This window comes from Podarcis muralis, chromosome 3, assembly GCF_964188315.1.
Source record: "Podarcis muralis chromosome 3, rPodMur119.hap1.1, whole genome shotgun sequence".
NCBI lineage: Eukaryota > Metazoa > Chordata > Lepidosauria > Squamata > Lacertidae > Podarcis > Podarcis muralis.
Genome location: NC_135657.1, coordinates 48,079,644 through 48,107,192, shown reverse-complemented (window position 1 = coordinate 48,107,192; position 27,549 = coordinate 48,079,644). Strand labels below are relative to the sequence as shown.

The 27,549-nt window shown below is 43.4% G+C and overlaps 1 protein-coding gene across 1 annotated transcript; it reads right to left on the bottom strand.

The window, feature by feature from the left end:
• Nucleotides 1-3,225: 3,225 nt before the first annotated feature.
• On the bottom strand, nucleotides 3,226-27,073 carry CAPN9 (calpain 9). The gene is made up of 20 exons (XM_028723994.2): nucleotides 26,692-27,073; nucleotides 20,922-20,991; nucleotides 20,205-20,323; nucleotides 19,712-19,845; nucleotides 18,154-18,322; nucleotides 16,690-16,773; nucleotides 15,442-15,527; nucleotides 14,009-14,086; nucleotides 13,631-13,791; nucleotides 12,447-12,604; nucleotides 10,968-11,176; nucleotides 10,283-10,319; nucleotides 9,941-10,021; nucleotides 9,529-9,586; nucleotides 8,474-8,538; nucleotides 7,262-7,330; nucleotides 6,408-6,486; nucleotides 5,590-5,706; nucleotides 4,002-4,060; nucleotides 3,226-3,473 (listed from the first exon to the last, which is right to left on the bottom strand). Exons 1-20 carry the CDS (start codon nucleotides 26,902-26,904, stop codon nucleotides 3,447-3,449), a joined length of 2,073 nt encoding a protein of 690 aa, XP_028579827.2. The 5' UTR covers nucleotides 26,905-27,073; the 3' UTR covers nucleotides 3,226-3,446.
• Nucleotides 27,074-27,549: the final 476 nt, after the last annotated feature.

The window sequence follows — 27,549 nt, the reverse complement described above, 5'->3', positions numbered from 1 at the left end:
GTCCGCTGGCTCTCAGCCAGCAGCACATGAGTTCAGTCTCCATATGAGACAAACTCACAATTTCTTTATGTAACTACCAAGTAAAGCCTGCCTTTCAGGGATCATATCGTGAACTGAAATGTGAGTAAACTTTTTGTCACTTTACTCAGAAAGACTTTTGTGTCTTTATTCTCTTAAGAGGGATCAAAGGGGACACCAGGAAATAATCTTAACTAAGAGATTCAAACGAATCTGCAAACTAGCTTCCAGCTATATTAAGGGGAATTTGCTCTGCTACATCACTCACTAGCATGTGTGAAGGAAGGATAATATTTATTCAATATATCCTTTCCTACTATCCTTCACATTCCCACATGTCTCACCCCTGGTGAGAGATATACCTGGACTTCTTATTCTTGTGGTTCAGGGTGCAGTGCGTGTGTGCTCAGTTCTGTTGAAATGACAAAAAACATTTCTTTTTTTCTTGTTTAATGTATTCCACAGCCAGAGCTAGTGAGTTACTATGTGCTTTGGACAGGCTTGGTGGGGACAATTTAGCACCTGTTAAGTATTCAGTGTCCTCAGGTCAGGTTACATGATTTTTGTCAGCTTTATTGGGGGGGGGGGCGAGCTACAGAGTAGTGTGCATTGGAGTTGTTTTTTAGGAGTCTGGTTTTGTGCTTTTTCCAGATAAAGCCATTTTTCTTCCACACCATCTCCTCCATCTCACTAAATTGGCAGGGGGTGTGCCATTGTGTGGTTTTCCTCAGGTGCCAAAATGTCTTCAGCCAGCCCTGGATGCTGTTATGGGGCTCTTTGGTTGCAAGGATAACAGAATGCCAAGAAGGAGGAAAGAGTTGGGATGATGAAGAAAAAAACCCACGGGAGATCATTTGTTCTATCTGTTACTTTAAGATGAACTTTTACCACCAATCTTGATGAACGCAGCAGAAATCTGCTTGACTTTCAGTCCTCTGATATTATAGACCTGGAGTTAGGAAGGTTGAATTTGGCCGCGTTGTTATGTTTTCTCCGCCAAGAAAGCACAATGCGTCTTGCAAAGCTGGGTGATAGCTCCTGATGCACAGCACTCCTGTCCTGATTTGTTTAGAAACAGGAACAGCCAAGCCCCAGGGGCCTGCAAAGAGGAGTTAAGTGCAGATGAGCCAAGGAGCTCCAGCAGGGTACAATGACATATTTAAGGTTCTGATACTATTCCAGTTCTTGCTTGAGGAAACCAAAACTACATTTGTAATGCCTATCTCCTTGAGGAACTTAAGAATGTGAGCCACGCAAATGAGAGGGTCACAGAACAATGAAAAAAGAAAGCCAGAATCAGTGCCCCTCCAGCCATCCTCTTCATTGTGCAGTCATGATTATTTGTGCTCATGATGGTCTTGGAGAGGTCACACGCAATCCTGCTTTCAACATGGTTTGTACCTGCAAATATTTTGGGGCAGTCACACTCCTTTATTTCCAATCAGTAGGTATCCCAAAACTTCCTGCTGAAATCTTGGAACTTTTTTTAAAAACAACCACCACCACCACCCCACAAATGTTCTGGTTTGTTTTCTTCTTCTGCTTTTGTTGCACTATAGCCCCTCCCAGAAGGGAAAGAAGCAAACAAGAGAGAGCAGGAAGAGAAGTGAAGACTGTTAATTGAAAGACCAAAGACAGAAACGGCTACATTGGTATCAAGTTAATGGACACAGTTGTCTCATTTATCCATGAAGTTCATCATTGCCAAGTGATGTAGTGATGCGGGGTAGGGTCGTTGTGGGGTTGTTTAAGTGTTCATTAGTTGGTTGGATTAAGGTTGTTAGTTTTATGAGATAAGGAAAGATTTCTATGTCCTTTGACCCTGAGGGATTGTCAGCCCACCCTCATGCCAGTCGCAGTACCCTGAAGCATTACTCATTTACTGGGTTGTTGTGGAAGGAGAACAACTACAGCAGTGGTTTTCAACCAGAGTGCTGTGGCACCCTGGGGTGCCTTAAATTATAGTCAGGGGTGCCGCAAGCAATACAGTGGTACCTCGGGTTAAGTACTTAATTTGTTCCGGAGGTCCGTTCTTAACCTGAAACTGTTCTTAACCTGAAGCACCACTTTAGCTAATGGGGCCTCCTGCTTATGCTGCACCACCGGAGCATGATTTCTGTTCTCATCCTGAAGCAAAGTTCTTAACCTGAGGTACTATTTCTGGATTAGCGGAGTCTGTAACCTGAAGCGTATGTAACCCGAGGTACCACTGTACTGGCCTCTGTCCCTTTCTCCTTCCCTCCCTCCTCTTGCGTCTCTGCCTCCCAAAGGCTTGCACAGCTGTTTGTTGCAGCAGCCACAGCTACACGTTCCGCAGGCAAATGGTGCCTCTGGGGCTGGCCAGGGGGTGCTGGTTGCCAGGAACTGAGGTGGCCTTGGAGTAAGCAAGCAAGCGGGCGAGGGAGCCCAGCCAGTCAGTTCACCAGCCCTTGCTGTTGGGAATGGGCAGATAAGTGGGAAGCCAGGCAAGCAGGCGCTGCACTGGCTTTTCTTGGGCTTGCTGCATGGACGACCTGCCTGGGAGCTGAGTGCCTGGTGCTGAAGGGGAGCATTTCCTCCCCAGGTAAGGTACTGGCCTTTTGCTCACATCTGGCCAGTCTTTGTTGTGCCACTAAGACTGGGGGCATCCTCTTCCCAAGCCCCTGTGGGGCAGTGTGAGGAGGCACCTCTCTTTGGAGTAGGGAGGGGGCAGCTCAGAGACCAGGGGTAGCAGCAGCAACTGCCCAGAGGACTCCCAAGGAGAGGGGAGGAGGCTGAGGGAACACTCCACAAGGGAGGGTGTTTGAAAAAGGATGAGAGGATGCCAGCTCTGCAAGCAAGGAGTGTGGTCCTGAGCCCCACAGGGGTGCCGCAGAAAGAATGTTGCTGGTCAAGAGAGCCGTGGACTCAAAAAGGTTGCAATCCTCTGAACCACAGGTTTGACTTATTGTGGGCAGTCTTTTTACAATCCACCAGCATCAAATGTCACCAGCCAACAGTGACATGGGCATTGTTAGGATTATTTGTGAGCGTCTTTTTTCTTATGCATATTTGAAGAAATTTAGGCAAAACAAAATTAGGACACTTAATGGGAGCAGTTCAGCCATGTGGCGAGTTCATTGGAAACTGACATGATCATGTGTCATAAAAAAAAAAAAAAGATTGCTTGGAGCCAGTCATTCCATTTGATGTGAATTGCACTCACTTTCAAAACATACACCACACAAGTTAAATACTTATCTATATTTGTTGTTTTCTTTTAAACAGGTACTTTATTACACCCCTTTTATGCCAAAATGGCTTCAAAGCAGTTCTGGTAGTGTTGAGGGCCAATATAAGAAAGGGTAGAAGATGCAGGAATTCTGCGATGTTTTCAACCATGGGAGGAACATTCCAAACTTATTTTGAGAGGCACTTTGAGCACTGGCTGAAACCCAGATTGGATATCTTCAGATGTTCATTGTCAAGTTGATAAACTAATAGGAGAAAGAAAGACCAAACATTGCCGTTGAAATATCCAATTTGTCAGAACTCTAGGGCCATAAATCTGACCAGCCTCTTCATATTCTGAATTTGTGACTACCAAAATATGTATGTCTGGTGGAGGAGGCACTGTGGTCAAACAGGATGATAAAGGAGACCCTAAAGTAACATGTGTAAGATGAGAACTTCCCAGAATGGCAGAAACACAGGACCCTCTGGAACAGAGGTGTGGCTCTAAAATCTGGTGGTTATTTTAGCTTAAGGGAAATGGGAGCCCTCCCCATATTCTGTCACTTGTTTGGTTTTAAACTATTTAAATGTTGAGGGCCATAGGCTTGGAGAGACATCCTCAAGTCAAATAATTACCCAGTGGAGGCCCTTCATTGGGTTTTCATTTGCTTATGCCAGTAGTAAAATGTGCCCATGAAAAAGTGGAAGAAGTGGGGAATCCTGCACTCAAATAGTTACTCTCTACACTTTTTACTTAAGGACATATGAGCTTTAGGATCTTGCGTACTTACATCACTTATATTCAGGTTAATGAAGTCTCTGCTTTTCACACTTAGTGCTTGGAACACGCCTGGGGAAAAATCAACAAATGTTGAAGAGTTTGGATTTGGATTTGATATCCTGCCTTTCACTCCCTTTAAGGAGTCTCAAAGCAGCTAACATTCTCCTTTCCCTTCCTCCCCCACAACAAACACTCTGTGAGGTGAGTAGGGCTGAGAGACTTCACAGAAGTGTGACTGGCCCAAGGTCACCCAGCAGCTGCATGTGGAGGAGCGGAGACGCGAACCCGGTTCCCCAGATTGCAAGACTACCGCTCTTAACCACTACACCACACTGGCTCTCAGATGTTGATCTGATTCATACCAATATGTGGGGACAATGCAAGGTAAATGACCTGAGGCATTTAGTGGTACTCATACTTAAGAGTAAAGCCACTGAAATTAATGAATATGACTAAGTTAGATCCTTTAATTTCAATGGGCGTACTCTGCTGCAAAACTTAATTGGATGCAAGCTTTGGGGCCAAGATGCAGATTTGCATAAATTAGCATATGCACATTTTGTATGTATAAATGCCCTAACTTTCAGAGGGGAAAAACAACCTCCGGCTGTTAGGGCTTAATATGGGCTATCAAGAGAATTTCCTGGGCTCAGTTCACTGTATGTGAATTGGGCCTCCTATCTCCCCGCCCCATGACTTATTAGCAAGAGCTGCTCTTTTGTATATATTAAAACAAAAAGAAGTGTCCTTGGGCAAATTAAGATGACAGGTGGGTGTAGTCTCACTGGCAATGTGCTTTGTAGTGTATTATGTGAGCACAGTTAAATACTAATAACAAGAATCTAAAAACCCCCACCAATGTTAAATATATGAAAGGGGGAAAGGGGCTATAGATCGGAAGCCAAGTAAAAAATATCTGTGGCTGAGACCCCTTGGGCCATCCCCCGAAAACACCTTGCCAATATCATCAGGGTTTTACATAAAACTCTGTTGCAGTAAATGTCAGAAACATGGTGAATGCTGACATTTACAGGTTAGTTTTAGGAGGCCCAATGAGTAATGACAGAAATATTAACGTCACTGTGGCTTCCCCTCACCTCACATTTGTACCAAGGACATGATAAAGTGTCGTTTACTAATAAGTGACAGAAATAAAGGTGACATTCAAGCATTTACTGAAAGTACTAAATTGACCTTGAGCTTTACTGGGAAATGTCAGAATTTTCTGTCATTTTCCCTGCAACTTCAGATCTTAAGAACGACCGGTCATTGTTGGCATTCATCAAAAGTCTCTCGCTTACTGCAACAGTGCCAAACATGGCTGCTTAGCAGAGCACTTGCCCTTTCAGTTCATTATGGCACTGAGACACAAGGTAAACGTGCTTTCAAACTAATAGTGTCGTAATTATGAAGCAGGGTAGCAAATCCAATAATTGTAGAACACTTGTAGGAAATGAACAGCTGCAAAACCAAATGATGAACAAAAACTGTGAAAGCAGGTAGGTGTTGGAAACCCACCTATTGTGTCTATCACATGTCAATGGGAATTAAAAAGCTTTCAAAGAGAACAAAGAAAAATAAAAGAAGAAGATACTCACGGCTTGCATTTTCCAGGCGAATGAGGCAGTTTAAGAAGTCATCAAACTCAATCTGGTATTGATCATCAGAGTACCTCAGAACCATCAACTGCAGTAGATAATTATTGAGCTGAAACCCTTCAGGAAAGAGAAATTTGAGCTTCTTTAATAACTCACGGCAGCTGCCACTCTTCCTGTGGTTTTAGTTTTTAAATAAGCTTCCAGCCCTCATGATTGTAAAGAACTGATTGGGTGAAACGGGGGGGGGGGGGGGAGTAAATCTGGAGTTCTGAAAATGTAGATTTTAATGCCTTTTATGATTCCCTGTAGTTCCATATATAACTAACTGTTACTTTAACCAGTCATCATAATCACTTCTTTTAATCTTTGATCTCAGCCAGTCTGTCCTGGTCAGAATTTCCATTGGAATCCTGATTCTTTAAAGTACATTCTGCAGCCACCTCAATCTTATTTACCTGCTTTATTCTGAGCAAGGAACTTGTTCAAAGGAAGTGTACAAAAAATCCTGACTATCCTGTCTTAAGTAAGCCCACAGCCCTATATTCATTTTCCTGGGAGTAAGCCCCACTGAAAACATGGGACTTAACTCTCTTCCCAAGTGCCACTTTTGGGCCTGTATGCCTGCTTTTAATAGATGATCTAATAAGGACTCTTTCATATCACATCTAGTGAGGATGATCTTGAAAGGCTGCTGCTCACTCACTGTCTGGGCTCCCTGCTAGCAACACAGTTGCTCCTGCTCTCCAAGCCCCTCCTGCTACCTCTGCCACCTAAGTTCACCTTCTGCCAAGGCCAGCCTTTGAGGAAAAAACTGGTACCTGCTGCTTTTAAAGCAAGACGAAGTTCATAGGAAGACATGGTGCCGGAGTGGTCAGAATCAAAATGAAGGAAAATACCCTGAACAAAAGAACAAAAAGAGAAAACTATTTGTAACCCCACTGAGAAAGGAAGAGTTGAGGGGTCACTTAATTGTTTCAAGACTTCTGAGAAGACAGCCAAATGCTCCTTTATATTGGGCTTCATCAGCCTGTGTGCTCTGACTGGCTATTTAAAAATTCATTTGTTGCTGACTGTATATTGTCCAACTTTTTCAGATCCAAAACTGGGACATGCGGCTTCTGGGACATGCTCCTGGGCACATCACGTAACCTGCACCATGCTCTAGCCTCAAAAAAGCACTTTTTCAGGGCTGGAGTATGGCCCGAGACGACACGAGATGACAGCACCCAAAATGGCCACCGAGATTTTGCAGGAATAATGGGATGACCCTTTTCCCCCAGAGCACTTGGCAGGTCACCAGTGTTTTCTCCTCATCATGAATCAGCACTTTCATCTTACATGTTCCAACAGCAATATATTATGTCCGAGCAATGTCTTTTGCTAAAGATTTATTTTGCTTGGCCTCCTTCTGAGGAACATTTGTTCTGACATTTATTACTTTTAAAAAATCCTTTTTTTGCTCAAGTTTTAAAAAAATATCGCTAATGTTTCCTGTAAACTTTTTGTGGTTTGGCACAAAAGCAAACAAATAATGTTTCCTAGAAACAGCTTTTTTATTTTTAAGAGCACTGATTTAATATGAAAGTTTTATGGGTCTTTAAAATTGCTTTGTAGTTACTTCAAAAATGCCTAACCAAACAACAGAGAAAACTATGACTCTATATTAACTTACAATCCACTTCTTCAGTTTGTCCCAGAAAATTTTGAACTCATTGAATTCGAGTTTCCCATTTCCACTGGCCTGGTGCAGTCCACATTGAGGAAAACAATACTAGTTGTGTAAAATACCAAAACCAGCCTACATTTATTACTTTATTCATGCAGTTAAACATTTTGAACTAACAGCCTTGTCCTATCAGCATTAACTGCTGCAGAGCACTATTACTGCATCAAGGACATGCTGCAGAAAACACATGCACAAAACCACCAGCCTGGACAAGCCCTGTTGCTAACATATTGTTATGTGTTGGGGTAGGGTGTAGGTTGTATGCTTGAGCCCCCTTCTAAATCCAGGATCCAGCCTAGATTCAATTCCTGGAATAGCTAGGTTAGCTTCCTGGTGAGGTCATGGACCATTAAAGTAACAAAGGAAGTAGCTCTGTACTAGAGCTGGTAGTTAGAAAGGCAAAGGGCAGAGTTGAGAGTTGCTTTATATGAGCTAGAAGTGGGCAGGCTGCAGGCTGGGCAGCTGAGAGACAGAGCTACACCTGACTTCTGTTGGAATCCAAGGCTGTGGCTGTGGAAGAAGCAATACTTTAGCGGGGTGCTGCTGCTGTGAGCCCCTCCATCAGGTTGTACATATGTGTAAATAAACCATATATCATAAAGACACCACAGTCTCCGCTGTCCCTCATTCCAAAGGAGACACGAATCCTGGGTAAGCACCTAGAACCCCTGGTATCTCACACGGCTTGGAGACTGAGGTGGCATGCAACAATATAATGCAATACAATGTCAGCAATGCCCTCTCTAAGTCTTCAAATAATTCAGTGAATGAAAACACACAACAGAACTCTGCATCCCCTTGTCCTGAGTTATTTAAATAAGCAACCAATCCTACTTGTAAATGATATTATGGTAGAATGGAAATGTTTGGAGATGCCAAACAATAAAAAAAACCTGGGCTGGGTTTGAATCAGAAATATTCCAGTGCTCTTGAAGATGCTTTTGTGAATACAATTTTGTTAAAATTCATTTCTATAATTTTTATAAGAAAAGCTGCAAAGTCATTAGGACTTCCAAAGACATGCCCTGCTTAAGTTTTCCTCCGATACACACCAACATATTTTTATATATTGGAGAAAGCAAAATCTTGTAGAGATTATTATAAAACTTTGTATCAGTTTCACCCGAGGAAATTCCCACACTCGATTTTAAAGGATACATCCATTAGGGAAATGATGTTTCTACACGAGAGGAGAGTTACTTTCTTGAATTTGACGTTATTTGCTGCAAGAGAACAATCACTATCATAAAATCAAATTCACTGTTATACAGCCCTGCTCTGCCACCCAAGGCTAAAAGAGTGCAGATCCATACCGTACATGGAAAGCACGTTCAACGCACATGGCTTCCCCCAAAGAATCCCATGGGCCATAGTGTTTTAAGGGTGTTGGGAATTGTAGCTCTATGAGGGTGAAACTACAGTTTCCAGGATTCTTGGGGAAAAGTCATGTGATTTAAATGTATGGTTACTAAGCAGAAAGGTGAACGTATGGAGTTTCCTTATGTAGAGCTGCATTTTGGTGGTACAGTAACCTAGCTTTCTATACTGATTGGCAGATGCTTTCCAGGATTTCTTAAATATTTCATTTCTCAATTTTTAACAGTATTCTTATACATTTAAATCATTTTCAATTTTTCACATCTGACATTACTTGAATCCACAGACTTCCCCCCAACCCCTACCCCTGGTTTCCAATATTTATCTCCCCCCCCCATTGCATCTAATTACATCTTTCTAATTCATTTTATATCCTTTTTAAAAAAACTTTAGTCTTATTACATTGTAAGTGTTCTAACAATCCTGCTAACTTTTAAAAATATCTACAGTGCTCTTTAAGGTACTCTATAATTTTTTTCCACTCTTTGCTAAATTTCTTGTCATCTTGGTGTCTGATCTTCACAGTCATTTTCGCTATTTCGGCATAGTCCATCGTCTTGGTTATCCATCCTTCCTTAGTTGGGACCTTCTCTTCCTTCCATTTCTTAAGGACTTAAGATGCTCTCCAGGATTTCAGACGGGGTTATCTCCTAGCCCTAATCAGAGATGCTGGGGATTGAACTTGTCACCTTCTGCATGCAAAGCAGATGTCGTACCAACTCAATGATGCCCCTTTCCTTTCGCCTAATATAAACCTATTGTGCACACTGTACAGGATTTCCCATCACTATGCGGCATAAGAAATCATTTGCCAACTGGGCTTTGACAGCGCTTACTTTTTTTCAGTACAGCGTTCAAAACGTATTCAAGTTCCTCAGCGCTGATCTCCATGTCCTACAGTGGAAGAAATGAAGGCAATTGGCAGGTTTGCAGGTTTAAAACACAATCTACCTGTAATGTGCATTCATGGGAATCTGCTCTGAATCAGGACAATGTAGTCCAAATTAGGAGCACAGAAATTTATGCCAAATTAGCCCATTGGGGGATCTAGCTGAGTATTGTCTATACACACAGCAGATCTGCAGGGTTCTAGACAAGGGTCTTTCTCAGCCCTACCTAGAAACATCAGGGATTGAGCCTGGAGCCTTTGCATACAAAATGTGGTGTTCTGCCACTGAACTGAGCCCTCCTGATCATCCAGAGTTCTGCTTGAATATGATTTTTTTTGTTTTGTTTGGATGTTGTTACCTGTCCTGCAATCTGTTGGAACAATGTCCGGAATTGCTTCTCTTCTTCTGTTTCTTCTTGGGGTGGAGATGGTTCAGGAAGCTAAAACAACCCAAAGATTATTATTGGAGAAAAACAACAATGACCGCATTTTAATGCTTCTGCTTACTGCCTTTGGGGTTGCACCTTGGAAAAAGAGGCATGTTGTTAACATTGGGTTTGATGGACTCAGTTTTTCTTTATTTTCACCTGGTGTTGCCATAATCTCGGATGCAACAAAACAATCACGAGTAACCTTAGTACAAAGTAATGCCTTTGAGTATGGTGATTGGCTCAATTATTAATTTAAATGTGGTGACATACCTCTGGCAGATCAATGTCAACATTTCCATCCATCTCCCTGTGAGAAACAAATGCAAATCCAAGTTTTTATATGATTTTCTATGTGGAACATTATAAAAAACAACAACCAGAGACAGTGTACTGTGTACAATGTAAGTGTACCTCATGCCCAGTTCTTACATTATGGGGAAATTATGGTTGTAGGTCCATTACACACTGTTTCAGTAATGTAAGAATGTAGAAAGCTGGGAGTGATGTAATGGGAATTACCGCTCACCCCCTCCAAGAGGTGGGCAGGGTTTGCGACCCAGTGTGGGGCTTCCTGGGACCAGGGTGCCACCCACCTTGGTCACAGGGTGGCTGTCGCCCCACCCCCATCCCAGTGGGCCAATGGGCTGTGGGCTGGGCGAGCGCAGGAATAAGGGCCGATGCTCCTCTGCCCAGGCTCACAATTTTCTTTCTGAATGCACTGAACTGCCTCCAGAGAAAGCGATCGTCTGTATACATTGGTTCATGTCCCAGGTTCTACAAATGCTAGCAACTTACTCTTAAAAAAAAGGAAGCTGGGGATTATGGCCCAGTCACTAACCCACTCACAGACACATGAAGCTCCACTACAAACTTTCGGTAGGAGCTGGTTGCAAATGTAAACTTGAACTTGGAATTTTCCCCTCAGATGGATGCAATACTTGGTGGTGGTACTTACTTCGCGACAGCTTTCTTCTCAGAAAAAATCCTCAGGCAGAAATCTGCCTCCTGGTGTGGCTCAAACGTGGTAGGGACAACAACGTAATCCCCAGGTGGCAGTGCAAATCGGTCAGAGACTTCCCTTAAGTTGATGTAGGTTTTGCTCCTGGCCTTGGATGCGTGGTAGCGGAAAAAATCCTTTGTCAACTGTTCGTCATTACTGGGGCTCTGCGATTGGATTTCAGATAGACCCCATTATTCATCTGTTAGCTTGGCAGATATAACAGCATAAGAACATAAGGAGAGCCTGTTGGATCAGGCCAATGGACCATCGAGGTCAGCATCCTGTTCTCCCTGCTGGCCAACCAGATGCCTGTGGAGAAGCCTGTCAGCAGGGCCTGAGTGCCAGAGCACTCTCCCCTCCAATGTTTGGAGCCCAAAGTAACACCCATTAGAATGCAAACTCCAGATTCCAACACTGGTCTACTGCCCTTTCATTTCACTCTCTGCCTTAGTGTATTGCCATACATTTATACAGCAAAACGAATATCAAGTGTGGGTCTTCAGTGTGTTGTACTAAGTGGATAGATGCATGGGGAACAAGGTCAGCTTGTGTAAAGAGTTCCCCCCTCTTCTCTCCCTTAAGAACCCTCTAAACATGTTCTGGGGGTTCCCCCAACTCTCTAGGGCAGACTGGGGGGGGGGAGTGAGGAGAGGCATGGAAAGACCCACTGCAAGAGCATATCTCATTCCATGCACATGACGACTTAGCTGAAACCTGAACGATACAGTTCAAAGTTAAATAGGAGACGGCTACATATTGTATTATTATTATCTGTTGCACCTATACCCTGCCTTTCCTCCAGAGAGGAGCTCAAGGGGGCAAAAAGGCAGACCCCCCCCCAATTTATTTCTGCCCTTCTTTTTGCAACAGCTGAAGTGTGCGGCTCTTAATGACCCAAAGGGATATGAACTTAACCTTCATACTATGAATTAACTTCATGCCGCATGAATCATCTTCTTCTGAATGGCCACTATATGCCATTCTTTTTCACAACTGGGAAAATTAAAGAAGGGAATGCTTTTCCTGTACCAGGGCAAAGAGCATTCACACAGCCAGGGTTTTTTGGAAAGCTCCCCACCCACATTTCTGAGGGGTTTCCTATCTTGGTAGTGCAGTGCCAGTGCAACAAGGGAAAAAGTGAGCACCTGCAGCTATGCAACACACAGGACTGACAGGGACTCAAGTTTAGCTTGCAGATAAAAATAAGAACCACTAAAAACAAGGAAAAAGCAATCATTAAAAAACAATGAAACATTGATAAAATTAAGAAACAAACACACAACATATAGTGATGAAGTGACTCAGCTGCAAGTCACATCAAAAGGTGAGGGGAAAGGCTCAGGGACTATCACCACATCAAAGATGTGTCTTGTGTCAGGTGTTCACCTTGGCCCTGCCCAGAGCGAACCATCACATTGCTGGAGAGGAAAATACCTCATAGATGGCATAACCTATGGTTAGCATTTCAGCTCCCTGCTTCCTGAGTTTACGGCGGTCTTTTTGCATTAGAGCGGCTATAAATGTGCATTCATTTTGACCATCGTCTTTTTCTGTCAGCTGGAGCTTGATCTGTGGATTTGTCCAAAACGTTTCTGGAAAATAGAGAGAGAAGGAATGGAAAAACAAATTGAGTGAGAGAAAATGCATGTTCCCATTTTTCTGGTATGGAGATAGAGAGCGAGAGAGAGCGAGAGAGAGAGAGGGCATTCAAAGCTATGTCTGTTTATTAAAATCAGTATGTTTATGTTTAGTCACGAAAGCATATTTCAACATTGCCGTGTCTGCTTCAAGCACATTGTTATAAAATATGCTGGAAATATGCATAGCAATGTTAATCTGGAAAATGCCATTAATTATTCACAATTCCCTCCTCTGAAAGAACCTAATGATAAAATATCTTCCCTTGATAAAATAGATCAGTTATTTTCACTATCACTAGGGCATCACTTGGACTATTAAGAAGAGCTCATCCCTCCTGCCTTTCATGAAGACCAGCAGTGGAGCCTGCAGACACTGTCTGTGTACTGTGGACTAGCATCTTGATGAACCCACCATATTTCTTTCCAAACAATCTACAAAGGCTTGGAACTGACATCTCCCCTCTGAGTTGAGTCAAAAGTTGTGGATCTGAAAATCAATGAGTCATCAATGGGCAGTAGTGGTGGTTGTGGTAGGGCAGAGCCGCCCTCTCAACACCGCCATTGCTGCTACTTACCTGTGTGGTGGTGATGGTGGCGATACCAGAGTTGTGCACCAGTAAGATCACCATTACCCAGTCAATCAGTCCAACAAGTGCACCCAGCCTCACTACTGCCCTGTCACATGCCCTGCTGCTGTCAACAGGGGAATTCCAAGGAAGGAAATGCAAACCGTTGGCTCAGCTTAGCTTTGACAAGCTGTAGCCTCTTAATAATGATGATGAAACTCTGAAGTTTCCAATGTCAAATAGAAACAGTGGCATCAAAAGCCCCATAAGTATTTATGGAGCTGAGCAGTTATTTAAGCTTATGAGGAGTTGGGCCTCACTGTTCAAACAATGATGAAGAAGGGTGGTCTGATGAAGAAGCAAGGTCTTCCCACGGAGAAGAAAAAGGTGGCAAGAAATTTCAGATGCACACCTATGAAGTTTCTGCAGCCTCCAGCAGTGGCCCCCCTGACCCAGCTGCCTTGGTGGACTATCACCTCCCATTTATGTGCTGCATTATCCTCAAGGGCATCAGGCGTCAGGTTGCAGATCTCAACTTTGTCGAAATGAGACTGGAAATCATCAAACTTCATCCTATATAAGAGAAGAAAGAGAGATCACACTATGAAGGACCGTGAAGGATATCAACATGCTAAAGATTACATGCTCAGGGCAGGGGCTTGTAAGCGTGTCTCTGCTTCCCCCTCATGTGTTTGTTGAGATGTGAGGAGGACCAAGTAACCACGAAAAAGGCACCCTGGTTTGCTCTTGCTTTAATGCAGTTATTATTGAAATCAGCATATTCACTTACCAGAACTCTCCATCATCTAGGGCTGTCTGATACAAACGTTTTTTCTCAGATGGGCTGACGGAACGCCATTCAGGAGAACTTGAAGAGAAAGAGATAGCCGTCAGCCTGCTGGAGCTCACAGAGTACTGTGCATGCCAAACTCTCGGGCATGTTTACACCATACATTCAAGGTGCATGAAACACACATTTCAAGCACATGACTTCCCCCAAAGGATCCTGGGAACTGTAGTTCCCCCCTCACAGAGCAACAGTTCCCAGGAACCTTAAACTACACTAAATGTGCTTTGAATGTAGCACATGTAGCTGAGGAGATTTCACCCCTCCCATATCCAAGAATCTGCTGATGTTCTCTGCTGATTCTCCAGAGAGGAGGGGGCGGTTTCTGCTCTCTACTTATTCCGCTCCAGCCTCACATCAAAGAGAGAGAGAGAGAGACTGAGTGTTAGAGAGAGATCGTGTGTATAGATAAGGTTGCTGCTAAGAGCAGCTGCAGGCACTCAGTGCAGTTCAGCATTTTCGTTTAGACCTCATTTAGCTCTGTACATAGTTGTGTATTATAGTTGTAGACAGAATAAAGAAGATATTCTACAGAGCTGCTCTTCGAGTCGTTTATGCTCTGCTATACTCTGCTATACTCTGCTGTGTGACGAATGTCTTCTTGTGGAAGTGAATCCGGTGCTCACAACTCTAAGCTGTGAGTCCACAGCACTTTGACCTGTTCCTGTGCAGAAGGTGGTATCTGGAAGTGCTCCCCAGCTCGCCTAGCCCAGTTTGGGCTAAGTGGATGAGTCCAGTTGGTGACACTGGCTCAAGGGCGATGCTGACAGTAGCAAGCCCTTTTGAAAGAGGCATCTTTAGGGTGGGTGGCTCCCGCTTGGCTAGACAGATCCACTGAGTAGGTTGAGCTCTCAACTTTTCCCATTTTTTAAGGGAAATTCCCTTATTCCAAATAGGATTCCTAGCAAGAAAAGGGAAAAGTTGACAGCTATGGCTCTCAGAGAAGGACCTGATCCTTACCTTTTGCTCTGGCTGGCAGGGGCTTGGATGCAGCAGTGAATCTGTCACTCCGCACCTCTCAGCCCTTACTTAGGATTGCTTTGTCCATCAGTATTAATGCTGAAGCTATTTCTTGCCCTTGGCCATTCACTCGTGGATATTTTATCACACCAGTGATGTTTAGCCATTGCATATTCTGCTTCAGTGCCTGTACTTTACTGTGTCATCCAAAATGTCAGGTGCTAAATAATGGGTGATATCAATGAAATCAATTGAATTAGGTAAATGCACTCCATTTATTCCAATGGGTGTTCTGAGAATGGCTTATCATCCCATGAGCGCGTTGTGTTTTCAATAACTGTTCCCCCACCCCAACCCCAACCCTGTCTACGGAACATGTGTAAGTTAAAAGTTCTTGGAACACTGAATATACTAACTTGTCGCTCCAAGGGCCATTCCATTCCACTTGACCCCATGGGTTCCTAACTCGAATGAGCTTCACCTTCCGGCCTTGGTAGTCCACCTAGTGAGAATGGAAGCAAGAAAGAGAAAGAATACAGAACAGCTTTCCAGTCCAAAAAACAGAGACTCACATGCTTAATCCAAGGACAGCCAGAATGATGCCCTGAACATATGGTTAGACTACAACTCCCATCATCCATTGGCCATGCTGGCTCAGGCTGATGGGAACTGTAGTCCAAAAACATTCTAGAGCATTCCCTGGCTACCTTGACTTAATATAACAACAACAACAACAACAACAACAACAACAAATTTCTTGTATCCCTCCCATCTGACTGGGTTGCCCCAGCCACTTTGGGCAGCTTCCAACAAAATATAAAGGAACACAACAAAACTTCAAACATTAAAAAGCTGAACTAAGACGTTCAACTGAATTTAGTAGGATTATAAAGCAGAGTGGGAAACCCCAAGCTGGATGGCTGAATGCAGCCTTCAAGGCCCTCATTTCTGGCAGCCAGAACTATCCTCAGACTACATCCCTGTCCTCAGAGCACACTGCTTACGAGTTCAGCTTTGTACACAGAGTGTTTTTTATTCAGCTAGAATATGTACTTGAACTCTAATTATTACTTTTGCTTATCTGGATGTAAGACAGAGATGGATTTGTGTATGTGTAAAAATCAGCCTACTGTACAAAGGCGAAATGTGCATTTGTTATTCTGTCAACCATTGCCTCTGCCCTGCTCATCATTGGCAACTGGCCCCTGGAAGGGAATGTGGCCTCCAGGATGAAAAAGGTTCCCCAGCATCTATTATACAGCATCTATTTTGAGAATTTTAGCCTATGGAGAATCTAATCATCCACATTCATCCTGACATCTTAAACTAAGAAGCAGTTTTTCTTTATAATGCTGAGTAACTCAATTAATCTGGATGACATTCTCTTCACAAAGCAAATCACCAAGCCCCTGGTACTTTAGACCTGAACATAAAGTTGGGTCTCTTTTTTTGGCGAGATTCCCAATAATGGGCATGAATTGCCCATGCTGTGTGAAGCCAACTAAAACAGTACCCCAGCAATTCAAAAGCATATTATATTACAACTATCTCTGAGCGTAGGATAAACAGGCTTGGTTTCCGAAGCCAACCACTCCTCCCCTTTAAATAAAAATAGGTTCCGTCCTCTTCACAGCAAGACAAACCACAACAGAAAAGCCACTTACCTCATCAATACCAGTTACTGAATAGGCATGACCTTTTATAAGTCCGTAGGGTGTACGAGCTTCTGACTCAGCTGCACTGCTGGTCTAAGGCATGGAAATATAGGTTGAAAATACTAGTCTTATTGAAGTAACACCATGTATTTATTCACATGTATATGTAAGAGTGAGAAGAGTGAGTGACCACATTTAGAAGCAAGGGGTTGTATCCAAAGAAAACATTTTGTACGTGGAACATCTTCAGCAAGCAGAATGAAAATTCCCCTCCCTTTTCCCCTCTCCGTGCCCCTAATCTGTTCCATAGCTTTGGGGGGAACCCCAGAGCAGATTTGGAGAAGGAGAAGGGAGGATGTTCTGTTGTGCTTGCAGAAATCATTCTGCGTATGCAGTGATTTAGTTGGAAACAGCTACAGGTAAGGAATGTGAAATACAAAATCCTACAATATAATGTACAGTGATAACATATAAAATATTTAGAAAGCTGGTTAATCGACAATGCAAGTAAGACCTCAAATCATTTCCCAAACACTTGGGGGCGTTGATAGATCCCCAGAAGAGGTCTCTGGTGTGGTGTAGGGGCTAGCATGTTGGGCAGGGCTGTGGGAGATCTAAATCCCTGTTCCGCTATGAACCAATCTTGCCCAGGTTGCTAGCTCTCACCTAACTTTTCTTACAGGATTCATGTAAGGCCAGAGTAGTCCTCTGAGCTCCTTCAGAGCAGAATCCAAATGCAACACATTGCGGATGAGTACTGTGAATGGCTTCAAATATAGATGGGGTTAAGAAGATGGACTAGCATAGAAGAATTAGCTATGAATGGTGTATGGGGCTTAGGCTGCAACTGTGTGGATGCTTACTTGGAAGAAAGTCTCACTGAAATCTGCAGGATTTCTGAGCAGACACTGGTTACTGCTGCTCTTTCTCAAATTTAGATTTTAGTAAGTGCAATTAATTAATTAATTAATTAATTAACATATGAGATAGCCATCTTCAGATATCTTAAGGGTTGTGGAAATTCGAGCAAGCTTGTTTTCTGCTGCTCCAGAGGCTAGGACCTGAACCAATGGATCCAAGTTACACAAAACAGGATCCAAGTTCCAACTAAACAGTAGGAAGAACTTTCTGGCGGTCAGAGCTGTTCGACAGTGGAACGGACTCTTTCGGGATGTGGTGGACTCTCCTTCCTTGGAGGTTTTTAAGCAGAGATTGGATGCCCATCTGTCATGGGTGCTTAATTTGAGATTCCTGCATTGCAGGGGCTTGGACTAGATGACCCCCAGAGTCCCTTCCAGCTCTACAATTCTATTATTCTGTGTATCATGGCAGCATCCAGCAGATGATATGATATACCAACAGCATATTCCATCCCTATTATGCATCAGGGAACTCAGTACTTTGGAGAAATTGTTCATTCAGAGCAACGAAACAGATAAAACCCCTGAAACTCAGCTTTATCATTTTACTTACATCAATAGAACAGCCCACCATTGAACCTCTTTTCAGAGCTTTTTTTAAGATGTCATAGAAATTTTCTGGAGCTTTTTTAACTTCAAACATTTCTCCAACTCCTCCTGTGAAATCTTCCATTGCTTCAATTGTGCTTCCGCCTTTTAAAGCTTCATAACTTCCATTCAACCTGACAGCGGCCAGAAAAAAACCACACACACATATATACAAAACTTATCACCATCATCATCATCATTATTTATTAAATTGGTTAGTTGCTTTATCTTGTCCAGGGCAACCCAAAGTGACTTACAACCAAAGAAACGGACAAACAAAAAACCCCCACATATATACATTAAAACCAAGAGGGAAAAGAAATACATTTAAAACATCCCACCAACTTCTAAAATGCTACCTATAGCTAAAGGCCAAAGACCTGCTTGTAGAGGAAAGGTTTTGTCTGGTGCCTAAAGATATGTAATGAAGGTGCAGGCAAGCCTCCCTGGGAAGAGAATTCCACAAACCGGGAGCCACTGCAGAAAAGGCCCATTTTCGTGTTGCCACCCCCTGGACCTCTCTTGGAGGAAGCCCATGAAGAAGGGCCTCAGATGATGAATGTTTGACCAAGAACTTGTCCAAGTCTCTTGGATAATAGGGGTGGAATTCATTCTATATACCACTTCAATTGCTGCATTGCTGATTGGGATAATCCAGTGCTTTTTTCTGGGGGATACGCAGGGGTACGCATACCCCTCAACATTTTGTGAATCTTTGTACTTTTGTCCATTTACTGTATTTATTTTTCCCAATTCAAACTTTAAAATGGTGATTTTCTTGAGTCAAAATGAGAGTACCCCAAACATTTTTAAGGGGGGGGGGGGAAGCACTGGGATAATCTACTAGGAAAGTCTCTTAGACAAGCCTTACAGAAATCAAAGATTGCTTCCAAAGCATTTCCAAGTTCTTGTACATGCCCAATATATTTTGAAAGGTTTCTGCAGCAGAGGTTCCTAGCATATTGTGCCTTGATGCAATCACCCATTAGCTAGGACAGCATGGTGTGCTGGCTGGAGTTGATGGAAGTTGTAGTCTGAAACAACATCTGGAAAGCACAATGTTGGCCATTTCTGAACTAGGTGAATAAACTATGGCTGGAGTATAAATCAAAAGGCACACCACTGCAGCTACTTATAGTACAGCTGTTACATACCACACATTTAAGGACATTACCCTTCTTCAAAGAACCTTGGGAACTATGGTTTAATTAAGGATGCTGAAAACTGTAGTGTTATCGGAGGAAAACTATGATTCCCTGGGTTATTTGGAGGTGAAGTTATTGCATACTCCCCATTTTAAGGTTATTACCATGATTCTGTTATTAGCATTCTTTAGATCCTTAGCAGTGGTAGCAGACACAGAGAGCTAAAATAGCAGGCCTCAATATCTGATTTCACAATCAAATTTCACAGACCACACAGATGACAGTGTGAGAGAAGAGTGCAGATAGCAATGAGGTGCAGGCTGTGAAAGCCAAGGAAACCATGAACAGTACCTAGATCACATAACCCACAAGGCTTACTTGGCATAAGCTTTTTCCAACAATGCACTCCAGAATTCATTGTGATCAGCTGAGTGTAGAAAAACCAGCCGGTCTTTGAAAGTGGGCAATCGGTCATCAACGACAATATCCAGCCACTCATTGTGTTGCCAAAACTGTTTGGTAAAGGTAAACAGAATAATTTGATAAGGTGAAATAATATGCACCACAGTAATTTGTACTTCTTTCAGTAGCAAAAAAAAAACACCCCAGCAACAAAACCCACTTAATTTTCTTGGAGCAGTCAAATGGCAAGTCTTGACTAATGGAGCAATCAAAACTCTCCCCCTCAGTCCAGTGGGGCTATACAGAGTGGTGGGGGCACTGTTGCACATGGCAGTCTGGGTGGAAGGTGGAAGGTGGACAAAGAGCAGGAGCTTGTACGGTGATTGGCCCAAACCGGGCTCAATGCCATCGCACAGAGGTAGTGGGGGTGGCTTGGACATTTGGACATGTATGACAAGAGTTCTCTTACCTGAAAATGAAATATTCCAGCATAGCCTGGTCCAAAATCCTGATCGAGTGGCACTACTCTGGCTAATGTGCTTTCATTAAGAGTAAGAGATGCTATAGCTGCCAATAGCCAACAGTCACCTGGAAATCAAATAGAACAAATTAACAGGAATTCTTTAGAATTCACATCTACAAAGTGGAGGTCAAAGCTCCCCGTTAAATTATTCCCATTAAACCTTTATTGCTTAGCTATTAAATTTTCCAATGCTTTTTCTTATGGTTGCACATCAGTGTGGCATTATTTTGAACAGCACTCCAGTTTATCTAGATATTTTCTTTTAAAATTGGTTGTATGGTATATAGGCAGTGGGTTTTTTTCCTAGAGGTACTCAAGGGTACTCAGTGCCAGCACCTTTTTTTCTAAAAGAAAAGCACTGGGTATAGGGAATCAAATATGTAAGGTGAGCTGTCCTACCCAGGAATCATATTTGATGTATGGTAGAGGTTTTGTGGTGTACATACAAATGCATGATGGACGTTGGGTGAAAAAGGGCAGGCCTGAAATCTACTCTCTGTATTTACCAGTAATCATTGGATGAGACTGTACACAAGTGAAGCAAAGAACCCACACAAATGAGAAAGTAGAGCCAATGAACTTTAGCTGCGTGACCATATGCACGTCAACACTCGCGTTTCCATGTACAAGGCAGCTACAATTTCAGTGGGAAAGAACACTCACCAAGTTCCCCTTGACAAATGTCCGTTCTTGTGGCGCCTCCAAGAATAAACTGTGGGTCTTTAACGATTTCCTTGAAGAATATTGGAAAAAAAGATAAGTGCCCTGAACAGAATATATTCTGCTGTGCATTGCTGCAACTGTGTGTCTGTTCTGCCCAATGACAGACCTGGAGCCTTGGGCAAACAGCAGACATTAAGATCTGCCAAGTCCTGTCCTTTATTAAATTGCGCATTGGAAGATTTATGGCTCCATAATGATACTATGGCATCATTGTCAATATATGAAGATCCTGTGCTGCTGGTGTCCGACCCAAAAGAAAATGGAAAATTACTGCTGTTGATGTCCTGAATTATGAGACTTCACTAGGAATACCACAGGGCATATTAGCACTCGTGCGTAGGCACAGCAAGTGATTAAAGACTTTTATACTACATTTGGATATTTAATAGCTTTTAACAAAATATTTTTAGGTTCCTTTCAAGCCCAGACAGGCTCCCAGGGCAGCTTTCAAATCAGTCCACTTAAGAATCTAGAGCAGATTCTTTTAGGAGGGCTTCTGTCTGATATCTCCTCTCTTCTTCTCTCTGCTTACTCACCAGCCATGCACAGCCTGGAGTGGCTAGGATAGTGATGATGATGATGATGATGATGATGATAACAATAGTAGTAGTAGTAGTAGTAGTAATAATAATAATAATAATTTATTATTTGTACCCCACCCATCTGGCTGGGTTTCCCCAGCCATTCTGGGCAGCTTCCACAAAGACCAAAAATACACTAATATGTCATACATTAAAAACTTCCCTGAACAGGGCTGCCTTCAGATGTCTTCTGAATGTCAGGTAGTTGTTTATCGCTTTGACATCTGCTGGAAGGGCGTTCCACAGGGTGGGCGCCACTACCAAAAAGGCCCTCTGCCTGGTTCCCTGTAGCTTTGCTTCTTGCAATGAGGGAACCGCCAGAAGGCCCACAGCGCTGGACCTCAGCGTCCGGGCAGAACAATGGGGGTGGAGACGCTCCTTCAGGTAGTGGTGTGCTTTGAATAGTAGAGTAAGGTGCCCAGTGGCCTACAAGACTGGAGGATTTTCCATTGCTCTCAGAGGGAATTTCACAGAAAAATACAACTGCCTACAGTGTTTATGTTATGTATTCAGTGGTCTGTGTTTGCCTGAGCTTGAGTCTGGACTAAGGATTCTGAGCCCCTGTGTTCTGATTCGATACATGATATCCAATCACAGAGTATTTCAGGATTTGGGCCTCTGCCATTGGCCCTTGAACTCTGAGTCGTGATTCGCAGCTTGGAAGTTTAGACAGCCAATTACTTTGGGAGTGGGAGTGGCCCAGGCCTTCAGGAATATATATAAGCAGTTGCTTTGCCCCTGTTTCCCAGTTATGTAGTTCAACAAAGGTTCTTCCTGTTGTTGCTGTGTCTTGCCTCATGGGAACTCAGCTACACTTCAGTTTACTTAGGAGGGCTGGGCTTTTGAGGGTCTATTCATCCATCCTCCTCATCAATCACGCCACTCCTAGCATCAGCTGCTTTCAAGGCAAGCAGATACCCTGGGTTGCCAATATCTGTTTTAAAAAATAAGCTAAAAAACAGGGAAGGCATACTTGTCTATCTAAAAGGGACCATACATGCTGATGATAAATACACATATACTAATAAAATTACTTTACAGGTCACAATGGATGCAGAGAGATTCTGGAGTCCAGGGCTCAAATTAAGCCTCAGACAAACAGAGGCTTTGTGGGAAGGGAGCCAATGCAGGAACGTGCTTGTGGAGCAGAACCTTCCTCCCCAGCGGGGGAGACAAAGGTCGACCATGTCTACACAGTGGGCAAGATGGATAAAGGTGGCAGCCAAGGCAATTAACGGAGGCTGCAAGCTTTACACAGGCTACTGGTAGTTTAAAAATTGAATGGAGCCAGAGGCTGGCATTTTTCTCGCCCCCAGCCTCTCTGCTTCAAAGGAAATGTCAGAGAGCAGGTGACCTGGCTGGCTGCATTCCTGCTGCTCAATGCCCAACTGGGGGAGAACATTACTTAGGCCGGTGTGTCATGATTAAAGAGAACAAAAGGCAAGTCAAACCAGCCCAGTCATCGCTGGCACCACCTGCTTGTTCAACACACCGGGTCGTGCAGAGCTTGCAATTGAACCATGCAGCACAAAGGAACAGGCTTGCCCTTAGAGAATAATGTAGTGCTGGGAGGCTGGGATAAGAAAGGGATTCCTCTAGACCTGCTCTACAGGCACAACTCGCTTCATTGCACTGTGCAGACATGCTCCTTAGGAGGATGAGGGTGCAGCTGCAGGCAGACTGGCCGCTTCCTTTTCTGGCCACAAGAGTGGAGGGAGCCTGGCTTAATAGATTACAATATAGTGTAAACATAACTTTTATATGCACTGGGAAACATTTAAAAATAAATAAATATGTGACCCGCTTTATTGCGATATTCACTTTATTGCAGTGGTCTGGTAAGCCTGTATGCATTTCTGAAGCCTGACACAGAATTTGAGGTAGCCGCATGTAACCCATGGAGTAAGGTAAAGGTAAAGGGACCCCTGACCATTAGGTCCAGTCGTGGCCGACTCTGGGGTTGCGGCGCTCATCTCGCTTTATTGGCCGAGGGAGCCGGCGTACAGCTTCCGGGTCATGTGGCCAGCATGACTAAGCCACTTCTGGTGAACCAGAGCAGCACATGGAAATGCCGTTTACCTTCCCACCTATTCATCTACTTGCACTTTGACGTGCTTTCGAACTGCTAGGTTGGCAGGAGCAGGGACCGAGCAACGGGAGCTCACCCCGTTGCGGGGATTAGAACCGCCGACCTTCTGATCGGCAAGTCCTAGGCTCTGTGGTTTAACCCACAGCGCCACCCACGTCCCAACCCATAGAGTGGTCCACCTAAAATATAATGCACAACAGAGGGGGGGGGGGGACTAAATTGTGCATACGAAAAATCCAGAATCTGAACCAGGAAAAGCTGAATTTTTTCAATCCAATTATGCAAAATAAACACATTTGCATTTATTTGCTTACTGAGACATAATATATCTTGCTTCCATTAATTATGAGGAGGGGCAAAGAGCTATATAGGTGTCTGAACCCCCATCCCCTGGTCACAGGCAGAAAGCATACTGTCTGAAATTTTGTTACGCATCCATTGGCAGTCTGGTTTAAAAATTAAAAACCCTAAGGTAGGCTTCCTCAAACTCAGCCCTCCAGATGTTTTTGGCCTACAACTCCCATGATCCCTAGCTAGCAGGACCAGTGGTCAGGGATGATGGGAACTGTAGTCTGAAAACATCTGGAGGGCCGAGTTTGAGGAAGCCTGGTCTAAGGAGTAAGAACAGGAGAGGCCTTGAAGGTGATCAACGTCTGTTATCACCACTAAGCAGCCACACTTGGCCACACTCTTCCCCACACTGATGATCCATAGGATTCATTTCTACATTAGCATCTCCAAATTTTATGCTGAACTGCCTTTTTGGGGGCCTTTGCTCTGGTGAGGCACACATGGGCCATCCTACCTAAAGGAGATCAGCTGTGGATTAGATGAGGACACAGATGGGATGGGGAAAGAGTGGTGATTGTTCCCCTGTTAAGTTTTGAGTTTGTTGTTTTGAGCCTGCTACTCACTAAGGCTCATGTGGGAATAGAGATTTCTGAGGTAACCTGCTAGTGAGGTAGCTTACTGCTACAAAGGTCCCATCTCCTGTGGCAGAAATACGGGGCAATTACACTCACCAGTTTATTACCTGGAGATTTGTAGTGCACTTTTGATTTCCCTGATACAGAAAGAAATGAGGTGGGTTATGCCTTTTCCTGCTATTTTTCTCCTCAGTCCTGTGGCCTACCTTCCTCCCACTTTGGAAGGCATCCTGTTTATTACCACATGATCAGATGGTGGCGGCAAAGAGAACAGGGCGGGGAAGCCAGAAGCCCAAGAAGCCACACCTGCTTCTTGAGGTAGCTTTTTCTGAAGGGTTTCAACCTGACAGTCAAGCAATAGAAATGTCATCATAAATCTTAGCCTGCAGAATGTTTACCTTTGTGCCTAATTTTCTGCACCCTTGAGGTATAATCCATTTTCCCCTTGCCGTAATACAATAAAATAAAAACAGTAATATACATTGGCCCTAAATCTTAAAGGAGAGAATTATTCCAATTGTGCGATCGAAGATCTCCACCAAGTGCATTCCTAAAAGCTTATTCTCTATTCTAAAGGAGGAAAAGAGAGTTTCTATCTGTTATACTTTCTCGAATCAAGTCATGAAATTCTACAAGGGGGACTCTGCTAAAACAGCAACCCACATCATGCATTTGTGATGTTTGTTTATCCCTGTTAAACAGCAAATCAAAGTTTGTTGACTTTTTCTTTCTATGGGAAGGAAGAATAACAGGATGTAGGTTACAAGTTATTTATCCACTGAATGGAGCTTAGATTTCCCCATGGGAGGTGTGGAATGTGAAATATATTTGTTTTGATTCGAAATACATGTTTGCTGTCCGAAGGTACAGTATAGACGCAGGCATTTCCGTGTTATACACCACGCTGGGAATAAGTCATGCACATGTGCTATACATTCTGAGAAGGAGAAAACATAAACATGTTTCCAAATATACTCTGGCTTACTTGCATGGTTATCTCTGTCTATTTTTATCAATTTATTATTATTATTTTATTCCACTTGCCTTCAAGGAGCCCAAGATGTGACACACCATTATCATCTCCTGTTTTATCCTCTCTACAACTCTTTGAAGTAGGTTAGGCTGAGAGGTGGTGGTTGCTTCAAGATTACCCAGTGAGCTCCAGGGCAGGCTGACTGGGGATTTGAACACTGCAAAGGCGGGCTAGTATGAAGGTCTGAGATTTTAGGGCTTTAAAAGGGCAAAATCAACACTTTAAAATTGGGCCGAGAAATAGTCTGGTAATTGGTTCAGTTGCCAAAGCTCAGGTCAAATCCACTAGTCTCACTTGATAGTTTTGTGGATGTTTTCCAGACCAACTGAATTTTGGGGGTCATTTTTAAAGGCAGTCCTCTGGGCTACATGATAAGTTATTTGGTAATAGCAGCCAAGATACCTCCATCCAGGTAAGGTTGCAGCTGACATGTCAGTTAAAACAGAAAAAAATATGATTTGAGATGGTGCTGGATCAATAAGCGCTCCCATACTGAAAACCTGAGCTTAGGCGGAGTGTAACCTCATCTTCAATGAACTTCAACTTCATCCATCCAGATGCATGAACCATCAATCACAACAGGACCTCCATCTTTTCTGAATTGAGTCTCAATTTGACCCAGTCTATTACTGTGCCCAAACACACGTTTATTTCATTTATTTATTTCCCAAAAATCTATATACCACTTGGCTGTAAAAAACCATCAGAGCATAAAACAAGAAATTATCAGTAAAAACAGAAGAGTAAAAAGCAGCTATTGAAAACATTAAAAATAATTAAAATCAACAATAAGCTGAAAACCAGATTAAAACACGTGTCAGCATGTCACATGTCTGTATAGGCTTGCCTGAATAAAAATATTTCTAGCAATTGCCCAAAAGGTGCCTGATGTCAGGGATTTTCAAGCTTAGCTGCTGCCACACTACAATATTGATTTCTTACAATGTTGGGCCATTATATCTATATTTAGAACCTTGAGGGAGAGAAACTTGTCTTTTGGAAATAGAGGTTTAGCTGTCTCATTTTGCACAAGATTCTACACAATGGGAGAGGGACTGACAGAAAGAGAAATCGCACTCACCCCAGGCCTCTTCCACACAAAGGGGACGGGAGGCTTCTCACTGTAGAAAAGGGAAGCGTCATTGGCTGGGAAGTCACAATCCTCAAAGAGTGTCCCCCTCTGCTGGCATTCAAGCTTCAGCTCCTTGTAGGTCTGGCCAGTGGAGTGAGTGGCAGAAGCGCTTTGGGGGGCGGGGGGAGCCCGTGGACTCGAGTTCCGGAAAGTGTAAGGCATTGTTCTTAATCCACCTGTAGCAGGTATAACTGAGGTAGAGGGGCTGAAGGGTTGAGAGGACAGCTTCTGGAAAATGCCAGCCCTGCAAAACAACAACAAGGAGTGATTATAGGATCCAATTGCACCTTGTGGCACGCAAGAAGATCCAGACCTTTAGGGAAGTGGGCGAAAGAAAGAGAAAACCTTCTTCTGGGCAAGCAGCCCCTCCTTTTTTGCACCTGTTTGAATGGCAGGTTGACAGTCACATTCACCAGAAACAATAAAAGAAAGGAACACCCTGAGAGCAAACAGAAAAGGGAACTTGTTTGGCTTCTTCAGGTGTTCCGGTTTGCTGGATCCTTTCCCTCAGGTATGTTAACTCAGAAACCGCAAAGGGTGGCACAGAGATAACTCTTGTGTTTGGCCATGTATCATGAATCTGCTACACCCAGAAGGAAAAGTCAGGGCAGTTTCTCCATGTTTGAGTGATAAGGGGAGGGTGTGGAGGCATTGCCTTCGCTGACTCAGAGAAATGTTAATTGGCACGAAAATCTATCTGCCTATAATTTCACAGCTCCCTATGATAGAGTGAACCAGATTATTATAGATTAAACCAGGGGTAGCCAATATCTCCAGATGTTATGGACTACAATTCCCATCATCCAT

What these genes read in the sequence shown, in the direction of transcription:
- CAPN9 (XM_028723994.2), bottom strand. Translation starts at nt 26,904, where the DNA reads ATGCCTTACACTTTCCGGAACTCGAGTCCACGGGCTCCCCCCGCCCCC. An exon ending in GAACGCTGTACTGAAAAAAA is followed by an intron (nt 8,539 to 9,528) that starts GTAAGCGCTGTC and finishes GTTCTCTTGCAG; the next exon opens with CAAATAACGTCAAATTCAAG. An exon ending in TCGCCTGGAAAATGCAAGCC is followed by an intron (nt 4,061 to 5,589) that starts GTGAGTATCTTC and finishes ATTTTTCCCCAG; the next exon opens with GCGTGTTCCAAGCACTAAGT.